Source organism: Dasypus novemcinctus, chromosome 4, assembly GCF_030445035.2.
Source record: "Dasypus novemcinctus isolate mDasNov1 chromosome 4, mDasNov1.1.hap2, whole genome shotgun sequence".
NCBI classification, from domain to species: Eukaryota; Metazoa; Chordata; class Mammalia; order Cingulata; family Dasypodidae; genus Dasypus; species Dasypus novemcinctus.
Window position 1 is genome coordinate 145,266,966 of NC_080676.1, and position 13,421 is coordinate 145,280,386.

A 13,421-nucleotide genomic window follows, 5' to 3' on the forward strand; every position below is an offset into this window, starting at 1 on the left:
GAGGCAGACCACCAAAATGGCCCCGAACGCTGACTGCCTCCGGGTAGTCAGGCCTTGATAATCCTCTCCCCTTTTGTGTGTACTGGACTTAGTAACGTGTTTCTAAGGAACAGAATATGGTGGAAGTGATGGAAGGTCGCCTCTAAGATTAGGTTTTAAAGCTCTGTGATTTCCATCTTGCTGGCACTCTTGTTTGCTGCCACATTCCCCTCCATGGCTCTTCTTGCTTGCGGGCTCTGGGAAAGCAAGCTGACAGGCCTCCATTCACCTTTGTGGAGACCCATGTGGCAAGGAACTGAGATTGGCCTCTGGCCAACATTCAGTGAGCAACTGCGGCCCAGTCCAATATCCTGTAAGGCACTGCACCCTGTCCAAAATGATGCACGTGAGCGATCTTGGAAGCAGATTCTTCCTCAGTTGAATCTTGAGATGACCATAGTTCTGGCAGACACCTTGTTTGCATCCTGTCAGTCCAAGCCAGAGAACCCAGCTAAGCCATGCTCAGATTCCTGAACTATAGAAACAGAGAAAATAAGTGCTGTTGTTTGAATCTAATAATTTTGGGTTAATTTGTTACACAGCTGCAAGTAACTAATATACCTGCTTATAGAAGTAGTAAGGCTGGAGAATGGGAGCACTGAGACTGAAAAAAGAGAATGCATATATTCATTTGTGTCTGGCTGAGTCACCAGTCAAGACCTTTGTGGCAGATATTCTAAACTCAGTGTTTACAGTCAAAAGTTTGCCTGGCCAAGGAGGTGTTATTCAATGTATTTTGGATGAAATTGTTATGGAAAGGCAGTTACTTGGCATCAGTCGTATAGCTAGGTGACAGAGATGAGAGACAAACCAAAGTCTCTTCCTCAGAACCCTTGGTTCTTTCCTTTGTACTAGAGAATCCTAAGAGGCAGAGGGATGGGAGTGGGGTTGAGGTAGGGTAGAAATCTGAATCACGTATGGAGCCTTTTAAAGCTAGGGATGTCCCTTTCCTTTTCTAGAGGTCCTGATCAGTTTGAACTACACAGTGGGGTTGCACGGGGGAGCATCTACCTTAAGCAAATTCAGCTAACTAGCTTGCAGCTTGGGCCTGTCATCAGAGCGTACAAATTGCATGTTTTAATCAGGGTCTGATTCAGGCACCAGCAGTCCTCAGGAGCTTCCAAAGTGATTAGTAAGAAGATCATGTAGCTTTGACATTCTGGTACTGGGAGGCTTTAATTAAGTTAAAGCAAATGGTAGCACATAAAGCGCCATTATTTGATGGACTCAATATAGAATCTGACATGTACTGGACCCTACCCCATCTACACCAAAAGTCTGCAAAATGGGTGGTTTGGCTAAACAAGCACACATTGGAAGTGGGGTTGTTGGTAAGTGATGAGTGATTTCATTTCATGGTGGAATGGCTGCCCCAAGGCTGCCCATGAGAAGATACAGGTAACCCTGGATGGTCCTCTGGTGGCTTCCGTAGCTCTGTAGGGCAAGCTGCAGAATTGATTAGACTACAACAGTCTGTGGCTCTGTCTCACCAGCTCCTGGATTAGTCCAGGGTCTCTCTTCCACCATCATCCCTTCAGTTCTTGTAACAACTTCTCCAGCCCTGCCCTTGCTGAGCCTGGGTAGACCTTTCATTACTCGTAGGTTATGGCCTTAGTTCAACATCAGTAGCCTCATCACACTCATTCACTTAAGGACATCACAATTAACTAGCAAAGTCTAGTTTCTCCTGGACTAGGCATCGCAGTAGGTTCTTTAACTCCTTTCTGCTACTTCATTTTGTTTTACATAGAGAATCTTCTAGAGCACTGATGCCCAGCAAAGTAGCCACTATGGAGCACATGAAAAATGCCTTGTGAAATGGAGGAACTAAAATTTTCATTTCATTTAATTTCAAGTTAAATAACCATATATAGTTGGGTGGCTACTGTGGTGGATAGCAGTTCTAGAAGCTGTTATTATTACATTGTTCTTTTTGTTAATTAATTTTGGGCCAGTATATATTTGAGACTTTCTCTGTGCCAGGAAGTATACATGCAATTTTGCATATATTCATCCAATTTTCACAAAACCCAAAGAAGCAGATTATATTACTTATGTTTTACAGAGCCAAAAGCTGAATCTCACAAAAGCTGTGTGTCTCAAGTCACACAGACCAGAGCCAGGATTCAAAATAATGTCTTCCTGGCTCCAGCCCTGTGTTTCCTGAATAGATGAGTGAGGCTAAGTCAGCAGGAAGGGAGGGTGAATAAAAAAGCGACACAAGACGATTAAAATATAACCCTTGTTATAATGGGTTCTTTCATTTTATTGCTTATTGGAAGCACTTTGGCCACAGAAAATACATTAGTTTTTAAATAATCATAATCCAAAGCTTTCATATCATATTCTATTTTCCCCCAAGAAGCATCATTTATGAAAATATTCAGTGAACTCCAAAAGTCTATACTGATAATGTGACATTCATGCTATTGTAACATTAAATATACATAGTAAAATAATCATCTATTATAGAATTATGGACTTGTTATATACCTTAAAGAAGATCATAAACAATTCAAAGACAAGGGATGATGTGGGCTGCAATAGGCAATGTTTGCAGAACACAGGAGGCATGAGATAAATGTTTACTGACAGCATGATCATTCAATTTCCACTGGCCCTTTCCTCTCCATTTTTCTTAAAGAATATATGGTATGTTGGTAACCAACATTCTGAAAATCATGGCAACCCTGGCACTTTGAGTTGCAAAGCTGCAGTGCAACTGATCACACTTGCAGACAAGAAATAAATTAAAGCACATGTACTGTTAAAATGATGCTAAAATCCTTACGTAAGTCAGGGAGACCTTCACGATGAGAAGCTAAAACCCATCGAAGCCTTGTGTCTTCATAATTAAGAAAATCATCACTGCTTGGAAATCAAACGGGTCATTCAAAACAAATGTGGACTTGAGACCTCATTGGCAATTTTCAGTCAGATCAATGAAATTCCTAATTTATACCTTTAAACATTTCTTTTGATTGTTTAATTCTGCAGAATTCTTAGCATTGTTTTGGGATTTCATTGAATTACGGTGATGATACTGGATTAAACTTTTTAGATTTAACTGAAAAATGGCACAAAAATCTCATCACCTCTTTTCAATAATTGCTCAATATACAATTTTTAAATACACAAAAGGACCCAAATAAAAATATAAATGTTAAGGTCACTTGCAGCAAATATGGCACACTAAAATTATTTATTAAAGCTTTTATACCCAAAGATAGGCACTCTTAAGATTTGCATTTGGTTCAAAGGTAACTTTTCTGTCAGCATATTTACCATTCCATTAACTATGTAAGTTTTCTAAGGGAACAGATTATCAAAATTTTATAAAAGAGAAGCAAACAATTTGTTTATACTACATGTGAGTGGAATTCCACAGAAGGGAATCCAACTTCATTTTTCCTTCTTACTTTTTTTTGTAAGCCTGCTCTATGGTCCTTCTTCATGGTCCAGTGCTGAGATTTTATACCCTGATGTAAAAATTTACTGGCAATATTTGCTTTTTATCTTTTGCTCTGAAACAAAGTATCTGTTGCCTGTGGAACTTGATATACTTTTTTTTTTTTTCACAGTTGGAATAATCTTTGTTATAATCTAATTAAAGCCAGGTAATTTTTAGGTGGCAGTAGTAAGCATTGAAAAGTTCTTGGCTTCAAGCAGCCGGTGTCCTTCTGATTCTATTTTAACATTCGAATTAAATGGGTAAGACTCAACTACTCTTGCTGTTTTCATTATGGAGGCAATGAAATTCACTTCATCCCTATCAAAAACATGGACAGAACTTTTAGGGTTCCCACCTACTATTTGATTTAAGTATCCTTTCTAGAGCTTTTCTCTACCAGTCAGCCAGCCAGGTTTTGTTGGAAAATTCTTGGTAACAGGGAGCTTCACAAAGAAATCTTGTCAATGAGAAAGCACCAACTGTTAAAATCGTCTTTCTTATACTGAAACAAAGTTCCCTCCCTGTGACTTCCATTCAATGCCTCATATGAGGGAGGAATGAAAGACTGAACAATTCTAGTTCTGACTTTTAAAGCTACACAGAATAGAGTTGTTCTGTAAGTCGGGCCACTCCCTTGTCCCATACAAGTCTTCTCTTTTTCAGTGTCGTTATTGCTATATCCTTCATCTATTCCTTAAACGACATGATTCTCAGATGTTTTGTCAATTTTACTCTTCTCCGAATGCCCTTAATGACATCGACCAGTAAGTCTCTTAAAATGTGGTCCCCGAGAACCAAGCACAATACCCCAGTTGGGATCAGCTCTGAGCAGGATAGAAACCTTGGCTCTCTTAGCCTGGACATTCCATCTGACATACTATCTGACTCAAAACGTATTATTTTGAGTAATCTTCTCCCTCCTGCTTCCGAGCAGAGGCGTTTTGTTCCAAGCAAGATCACCGATGGGCACGTTTTCTGCTCTGGGAGAGGAATTATTTCCCTGAATTTCCCGGATAAGGAGGGGGCGGAGAACGCTGCGCTGAAGCCCGCAGTGTTGGCGAGTATGGTGGAGGCAAGTCTGCAGGGCGTTCCATCTCATGGTCGTAACTGTAGGGGGGCGGTGCCACTGAAAAAGGAAAGGAAGAGAGCATCAGGCACATAGCAAAGATTTGCAAGTCTACTGCGTTTAAGACACTGGACAAGGTTCCTTAGATGGGGAGACATACAATACTCTCCGTGTGCAAAAAGGTCGATGACATGCATGAATGAAAGGACAAGTGCCATAAAATGCAGTGCTGTTACGCCAACATGTTCCGAATTGGTGGCTTAGGGAAAGTTTGTCGGAAGTACGATGTCAAAGGGGCAGACAGAGTAGGGGCTAAGGTACAATTCAAGTTTGAGGTAAAGCACAGAAGCAGGAGAGCACCTAGGTTCAAGCAGAAGGTACATGGAGGCAAGAAATGGGCAACGACACCGAGTGTGGCTGTGCCGTCATCATGGTGGGCTTCGGGGGTCATGTAAGGAGCATGAGGTACGGACCTAGAAGGCGTGTGAATGTGGGGGGTGTCGGGAGCCAAGCTGTGCTGTAAGGGCTCATAGCAGTGGCGGAAATGAAAACATGGCAGTTCCTGAGCAGCCCGGTGTTGAGGTGGTGGATGGATAGGTAGAGAAGGGGTAGAAGAGTGAAAGGAGGGTTCAAGCTATGGGGTGCAATAACCGGGATATCACTTATATCTGACAGTTATAAGAAAAAAAGGAGGGCAAGCAGGTTTGGGAATGAGGAGGATAAAGTTTAATTTTCTAAATCTTATATGAAAATTTTTCCTAAAATGGATTTTTTATTGTGATGTATATCGATGTGTTTTAAAATCACATTTAATGTACTCTATTATGAATGGGTATGGAGGTCTCTTCTGTAGTGATCTTAATCTCAGCTTAATCTCACCCACAGGACTGGAAGAGAGGTGGCCCTTGAACTAAAAGTCACTCATGACTTCAAACACCACTTCAGGGCGGCGGACTTGGCCCAGTGGTTAGGGCGTCCGTCTACCACATGGGAGGTCTGCGGTTCAAACCCTGGGCCTCCTTGACCCGTGTGGAGCTGGCCCATGCGCAGTGCTGATGCGCGCAAGGAGTGCCGTGCCACGCAGGGGTGTCCCCCGTGTAGGGGAGCCCCACGCGCAAGGAGTGCACCCGGTAAGGAGAGCCGCCCAGTGTGAAAGAAAGTGCAGCCTGCCTAAGAATGGCGCCACGCATACGGAGAGCTGACACAAGATGACGCAACAAAAAGAAACACAGATTCCCGTGCCGCTGACAACAACGGAAGTGGACAAAAAAGAACACACAGCAAATAGACACAGAGAACAGACAACGGGGCTGGGGGGTGGGGGGAGAGAAATAAATAAATAAATAAATCTTAAAAAAAAAAACCAGATCATTGTGCATCATCTGAACCCCTCAGCTCAGCACAGCACTGACAACTCACTTGTAGTTGAAGCATCATCAAGGTCATGGATTCTACTTGGAAAATGACACATTCTCATTGCCCACTGTGAATGTAGCCTTCACTCAAGTATCATAATAATGCAAATAAACGACCATGTCTTTAACAATAAAATGGCAGAAAAGAACAAGCAACATTTTAACAACCTCATTTCTAAATGCTTTCCAGATTGTGCCCTTACCAATAAAATGTTGCCAGTGTTCTCTGATAAACACCATGCCCAAATATAGGGCCTCAACCTGTATGCAGGCACAAACTATGTTTGCTCCTGGATCCCTTCAGCTTGCCCCTCTTTACCAGGAACTCAAGGCTTTGGGCCATTTGCTATAATTCAGAGGATCGGAGGAATCACGGTTGAGTCACCCTGGCAGAGAAGAAGTGGAGCCACGCAGCTGAGTGGGATGTCCCCCAGCACTGCTCAGGTGAGAGAGGGTTTGCAAGTCTATGGTGGGCTGAGCAGGCTCACGGCCAAAGGCAGAGCCCTGCAAAGAACCCAGCTTCGTCACTGCTCCTTCACAACGCCTCCCTGAACCTTGGAGTTGGCTGCTCCAAGCTCTGTTTTCCCCAGCAAAGTGGAATAACTCCTGTGGAGTTGAAATACATAGTTCCTCAGCATTACACCCACTCCTTGGCTTCATTATGCCTAGGAGGACTGAGACAAAGAGATTTATAATAAACTTCATCTAAGCCAAGAAATAAAACACCACAGCCTCCATGGAAAATAGGAAGTTACAGCTGGATACCCATTCAACTGTTTCTTATATACATGCGGTTCAAAATTGTTTTTATGTTGAATCTTCTCTCTGCTTCCCACTTGAGGAGCACACATGGACTCTACATCATTCTGTTATGAAGCAGGGCGTGTGTTTATGTGTCAGTAACAAAGTGTTTATATTTTGCCATCTGCATGAAAACTGCTGGAGTACATTTCAGTGAGAATCCCTACACAGTTTATACAGCTGCACATTGAAAATGAAAACTCAAGACAGGAAACAGTGTTCTTCCTTTCCTATAACCTTTGGGTTTTGATAAAGTGATAATGCAATTCTGAATTGCCATATTTCGAGCACTACTTACCATGAAATACACATGGTGCCTCTTTTATAATATCAGCTAATGGAAGACATTTTGAAATAATATTGGTATAACTGTGGACTGTGTTATTTATTTTCTTTTTTGCAGATGATAAGGTTTCACTAGAAAGTAAACTTTTTGAGGCAGCAATTTTAGAGTTCTGAATTAACCGAGGTCAAAAACAAGCTTTTAAAAAAATATATGGATGCAGATGGAACTATGGTGCTTGTGTAATTCGTAACATTTTGATTCTCTGAGTCAGGTAGGGTAAATACGTCATTTATCTTCAATGTCTGAATACAGCTGGGTACAATACTAAAAAAAAAGGGGGGCCACGCCCTGTCCCCCACCCCACCCACCCCCCAACAGACAATAAAATGCTAATAATTTATTAGATCTGAAGCCCCTTAACCCCCACTCTTGCTTTCATTAGGGTATTTAACTTGGGGATCCTGCCGCTCTCCCCTACATTGGAGGGAGGGAGGGAGCCCCCCCACCCCAGCCTCAGTAAGGAGGTCCCTGAGCTGGTCCCAAGGCAAAGAAGGGTATGGAGGGAGTTCCTCCAGATCAGCGGCCCCCAAGCTAGTGATGTGGCCAGGAAAAGGTTTATGAGAGCCAAGAGGGGACCTGGTGATATGGCTGCAGACTTGGGGTGGCAGGTGGATCAGGGGACTGCCCTCCAGTTCCTTCCTCCCCCCGGTTCCCCCTGAGATGTGCACTCCAGGGAAGTGGAGCCTCCAGCCCTGGGGGTTGCATGAGGGGGGTCCTGAGTGGGAGGAAGAGTCAGGCCCCAAGCTTGAGCGGGTGACGTGGGGGTGCAGGGTGGGCACGGCTGACACTGGGAAATGGGTTTTTGCACTTTTTTGTTGTTGTTCTTTTTTGTTTAAAATAAGAATGAAAAAACAAAAACAGTACTATCAAATTCAGAGAAGAAATTTTATGTTTTCAACAATGTGGGGGGAAGGTGCATAGTATTATAAAAACTGTGCAGTGTTATTTTAGAAAATTTGGAAGCAGAGGAAAATCATCCATAATTTTGGCACCCCAATATAACAAACACTATCTTTATAGACAGTCTCCTAGTTGTTTATTTGTGTATATTTGTATTCTTACAATAATGTAAAACTGTATATACTTTTTCACATAGAACTTTTTAAGTCTTTTTCATACTGCTACATATTCTTCATGAATTTATAATTAATGGTTATCATACTATTCCACTGGCTTGCATTGGAATTTTTAAAAATCATTAAACATAATGGTGTGATGAATACCTTCTTACACATAAACTTTTTTCTTATTTAAGATTATTTCTTTAGAATAAAATTCCAGGAATTGACTGACAGGCTCAATTCATATGCACATTTTGGTGCTTAGAGCACACTATAAAACTATTTTTAAAAAGCATAGAAGTATGCTGTCATTCAGCATTTTCTAATTTAATAAGCATAACCCTTTTTTAAAAAAAAAATGCCTTCATTAAAATCTAGTTTCAACATTGTTCCACATCTTGTCTACTAGCTGTAATTCTTACTGAGCGATTTTTTTTTGTTTCTGACTTTTAATTTATAAACTGGGATCTTAATTAGAATTAAGATATAATTAAGATAACAAGATATAAACACGACACAAGGACACATAATTTTATATCTTTTCTTCTAAGAACAACTCTTTGAGCTGGCTTATTTTCCTTTAAAATCTTTACCTTATTGATGTAATGAAGTTTAAAACTTGCATATAACAAAATCTATCACTTTTCACATTTTTATACCTTCTGTGTTGTTTCCAAGTTAAAAAATTTGTCTTCTTTGTCAAATATCTGAAATATAGCTAACCTATTTCTGAGTTTTCCATTTAAATGTATATATTTAATGCTTCCTTACATCTATTATTTTATTTGGTGCATTTCTGCATCAAATTTATTGTTTCAAACTTTTTAAATGTGGTTAATGCAAATTATCTAAATTACGCCTCTATTAATCATAACCTTTCCCAAGTTTATCTCTATATTAGAATTTATAAAATTCCTATCTACCTATTCTGTTCCAATACACTAGAAACGAATTGTTTTAATTGTTGCTTTTAAATTATTTTAATATCTTATGATTGTTAGCCTTATGACTTACTTTTTTTTCATGAAATAATTTACTGAAATATTTCCTTCTGCTGCTTGAGTATGTATTTTTTTATTATTAGAGAAGCTGTGGGTTTTGAGTTAAAAAAAATTCATAGAATTGCACTACACGGTGAACTCTAAGTTAAACCATGGACAGTAGTTAGTGGCTTCCTTTTTTTTTTTTAAAGGCACAGTATCTGAAAATCTCATTATGGCTTTCTGCTGCTAAAAAAAGTAGTTGTGGGAAGCAAATGTTACTCAAGTGATTGGGCTCCTGCCTACCACATGGGAGGTCCGTGGTTTGGTTCCTGGTGTCTCCTAAAGAAGATGGTGAGCAGGTGCGACGGGCAGGTGTGGCTAGCTGATGTGACAATATCATGCAACAAAAGAAACGAGGAAATAAATAAGGAGAGCAACAACAAAGCAGGGAACAGAGGTGGCTCAAGTGCCACCCTCCTACATCAGAGGTCCTGGGTTTGGTTCCTGGTGCCTCCAAAAGAAACAAAGAAGACAAACAGACACAGCAAGCGTAAACAATGAATGGGTGGGGAGAAATAAATAAAATAAATCTTAAAAAAAAAGTAGTTGAACACAATCAAAGATGTTGTTAATGGGGGAAAGTATGTGTGGGAGGGTGGGGTATATGAGAAATTTGTATATTTTCTATGTAACTTTTATTTAATCTAAAACTTCTTTAAAAGAAAAAAAGGACCAGGAAAAAAAAAAGTAGTTGTAGTTCTTCCCCTTTTTTCTATCCTGTGGAAGAGTTTGTGCCTGATTAAATTTATTTATTCTTTGAACGTTTTGAAGACATCTCCAGGAAGCACTGGGACATAGAATTTTCTCTGTAGGAAGATTTTTGACAACCAATTCAATTTATTTCATAGTTTAAGACTATTCATATTTGTTATTCCTTTTTAAAAAAAATATTGAAGTCTATCATTCATGCATGAACATAAATAATAAATGTAAAGCTGTGAATTTACAAAACAAACATGCATATCATCATACAAGGCTAACATACATCTCCCCCATCACCACTTTGCATTGTTGTGAAACATTTGTTACAAACTGTGAAAGAGCATCCTCAAAATACTACTACTAACGATAGTAGTAGTAATTTATATTATTATATGTGGTGCAATTATTAACACTCTATATTAGTATTATATATTTTTTTATAGTTCAGGAGAAAATGTTCTCATATTTGTCCTGTTGACCACAGTCCCTCATCCATCACTGGATGTCCTGTGTTCTACCATCCTGTGCTTTGTATAACAATTCAAACTATGTGCTCAGTGGATCTCATTGTCATCAGAGTTGTGTTGTCATCATCTCTGTCAATTTTAGAATATTTTCATTGCTCCACAGGGGAAAATCCATACCCCTTATGCCTCTCTATTGTTGTCCCCTAGTATTGAAAAAAAATTTTTGCCATTGCTGCAAAATATTATATTACTGTTAACTATCATCTGTAAATTACATTAGTTGTAATTTTCCCATGTTATCACCTTATTCTTAGCACTTTGTAAAAGAACATACTTATATTTGTACTTTGAAACACAATGCTCATCCATCACCGAAATTACTGTTACACAATCCCTACATTACTCTCTAGTTTCTTTTCAATTGATATTTACTTCCACAGACTACCCTTTTAATACTCCTTTAAGCCATTAAAGTTACACTGAGTTACATTTGTAACTCAGCAGTGTTTGTTAGCCTCAACTCTATTCATTTCCATTCTTTAACAATTAAGCTTATCAGTAATGCTGTAAACATTAAGTATCATCTCCCATTCTCAACCCAACTTCTACTTCTTTGTAAACTGTGTTTTTACTCAAAGTGTTTAGTTCATATTAATGAGACTATACAACATTTGTCCTTTTATGTCTGGCTTATTTCACTCAATAGTCTCTATATTTTTCCATGTTGTCCCATGCATTCTGATTTCATTTCTTCTTACAGCTAAAGAGTATTCCATTGTGTGTATATACTGCATTTTGTTTATCCATTTATCAGCTGATGGACACTTGGTCTGGTTCCATATTTTAGCAACTGTGGATAATGCTGCTATGAACAGTGGTGAGCAAATGTCATTTCGCATCCTTGCTTCAGATTTTCTGAATATATTTTTAGTTATGGGATTGCTGGATCATACGGCAGTTCTATATTCAACTTCTTGAAATCCTGCCAAACTGCCTACCACAGTGGCTGCGCCATTCTACATTCCCACCAACAGTGAAGAAAGTGGAGAGCACTTCCTAGCATCTGTCACTTTCTGTTCTTTAAATAATAGATGTTCTATAAGGTGTGAAATGGTATTTCATTGTAGTTTTGATCCTTAGTTTCCTAATAGCTAGTGATGTTGAGCATTTTTTTCATTTGCTTTCTGGCCATTTGTATTTCTTCTTTGGAGAAAAATTCTATTCAAGTCTTTTGCCCATTTTTAAATTGGTTTGTTCATCTTTTTATAGTTGAGTTGTATGATCTCTTTATGTAACATGGATATCAAACACCTATTGGATACGTGGTTTCCAAATATTTTCTCCCATTGAGTAGGCTGCCTTTTTACTTTCTTGACAAAGTCTTTTGAAGAATAACAGTGTTTCATTTCGAGGAGGCCCCATTTATCTATTTTTTCTTTTGTTGCTCATGCTTTTGGTATAACGTATAAGAAACTACTGCCTACCACAGGGTTGTGAAGATGTTTCCCAACATTTTCTTCTAGTTACTATGTTTGTAGCTTTTATATTTAGGTCCTTGGTACATTTTAATTTTCATTTAAGGTATGAAATAGGGTCCTCCTTCTTTCTTTTGGATATGGATATCCAGTTCTCCCAGCACCATTTGCTAAATAGACTGTTTTGGTCCAGGTGGTTGGTCTTGAGAGCATTGTAAAAAATCACTTGACCATAGTTGTTAGGGTCTATTCCTGAGTTCTTGATTAGGTTCTATTGGTCAATCTGTCTGCTAGTACCATGCTGTTGTTGCCATTGCAGCTAAGTAATATGCTTTAAAGTCAGGATGTGAAGAATCCTTTCGACTTTGTTTTTCTGTTTTTTTGTTTTTTGAGGTACTAGGGCGGGGGTTGAACCTGGCACCATGGATGTGGGAAGCCAGCACTCAACCAATGAGCCACATCAGCTCCCCAAGTTGGTTTTTTCATTTGTTTGCTTGTTGTTTTTTGTTTTCAGGAGATACCAGGAGCCAAACCAGGACCTTCCATGTGGGAAGCAGGTGCCCACGTTCTTTTTAAAGACATTTTTGGCTCTTGGGGATCCCTTATCTTTCCAAATAATTTTGATAATTGGCTTTTCCATTTCTGCAAAAAAAAAAAAAAAAGCTATTGGGATTTTTATTGGGATTGCACTGAATCTGTAAATGAGTTTGGATAGAAATGACATCTTAATGATTTTTGGTCTTCCAGCTTATGAACATGGAATGTCTTTCCATTTATCTGAGTCTTCTTTGATTCCTTTTAGCAATGTTTTGTAGTTTTCTGGTTACAGGTTCATTATGTCCTGTTTTAGTTTGTTCCGAAATATTCAATTCTTTCAGTTGCTATTGTAAATGGAATTTTCTTCTGATTTCCTTCTCAGATTGCTCGTCTGTAGTGTGTAGAAACACTGCTGATTTTTACATATTAATTCTGTATCTCAAGCACTTATTTTTTAAGACAATCTCAATTTTTTTAATTCTTTTAAATGAAATTTAGGATTAGTATATTCTAAGAAAGATCTTAGGGGAATTGCATTGATTCTGAAATAAACCTGTACATTAATTTGAAAAGTATAGAAATGTTGTTATATTTCTTTTAATATATTGAGTTCTTGATTCTTTGCCTCTGAGATTGTATAGGGTTTTTTCATATTAATAATGCATATTTAATGAGTTAAAACATACATGAACTTGAATCTCAGCTCTACTACTTACTTTCTGTATAAATAGGCAAATTTCCTAAGCTATCTAAGTTTCATTTTTTTCACTGGTAGGAAGAGGATACAGATTCCCATTTCACATGGTTGTTGAAGGCATCATTTATAGGGCATCTAATAGAATTTCCAGCTTCCTGGTTGTTGTTCAATCAGTATCTGGTCCCCTAACATTTTTCATAATAAGGTTATTATTAATTACCTATGCACTGTTGTTACTCTGTTTGAGTATTTCATTATATGTTATAATAGCATAGTAGCCAGCATTTATGCCAGCCATGTTCCAAGCAATCTGCTAGGAAT

General features: G+C 38.8%; 1 protein-coding gene across 1 annotated transcript in view; it reads right to left on the minus strand.

Annotated features, from left to right (window-relative positions):
* Window positions 1-2,267: 2,267 nt before the first annotated feature.
* CYYR1 (cysteine and tyrosine rich 1) overlaps window positions 2,268-13,421 on the minus strand; it is a 100,976-nt gene continuing 89,822 nt past the window's right edge. Inside the window, exon 4 of the mRNA XM_004468685.5 lies at window positions 2,268-4,616. Coding sequence (XP_004468742.2) covers window positions 4,483-4,616 — 134 coding nt within the window. The 3' untranslated portion in view covers window positions 2,268-4,482. The remainder of the gene's footprint in view (window positions 4,617-13,421) is intronic.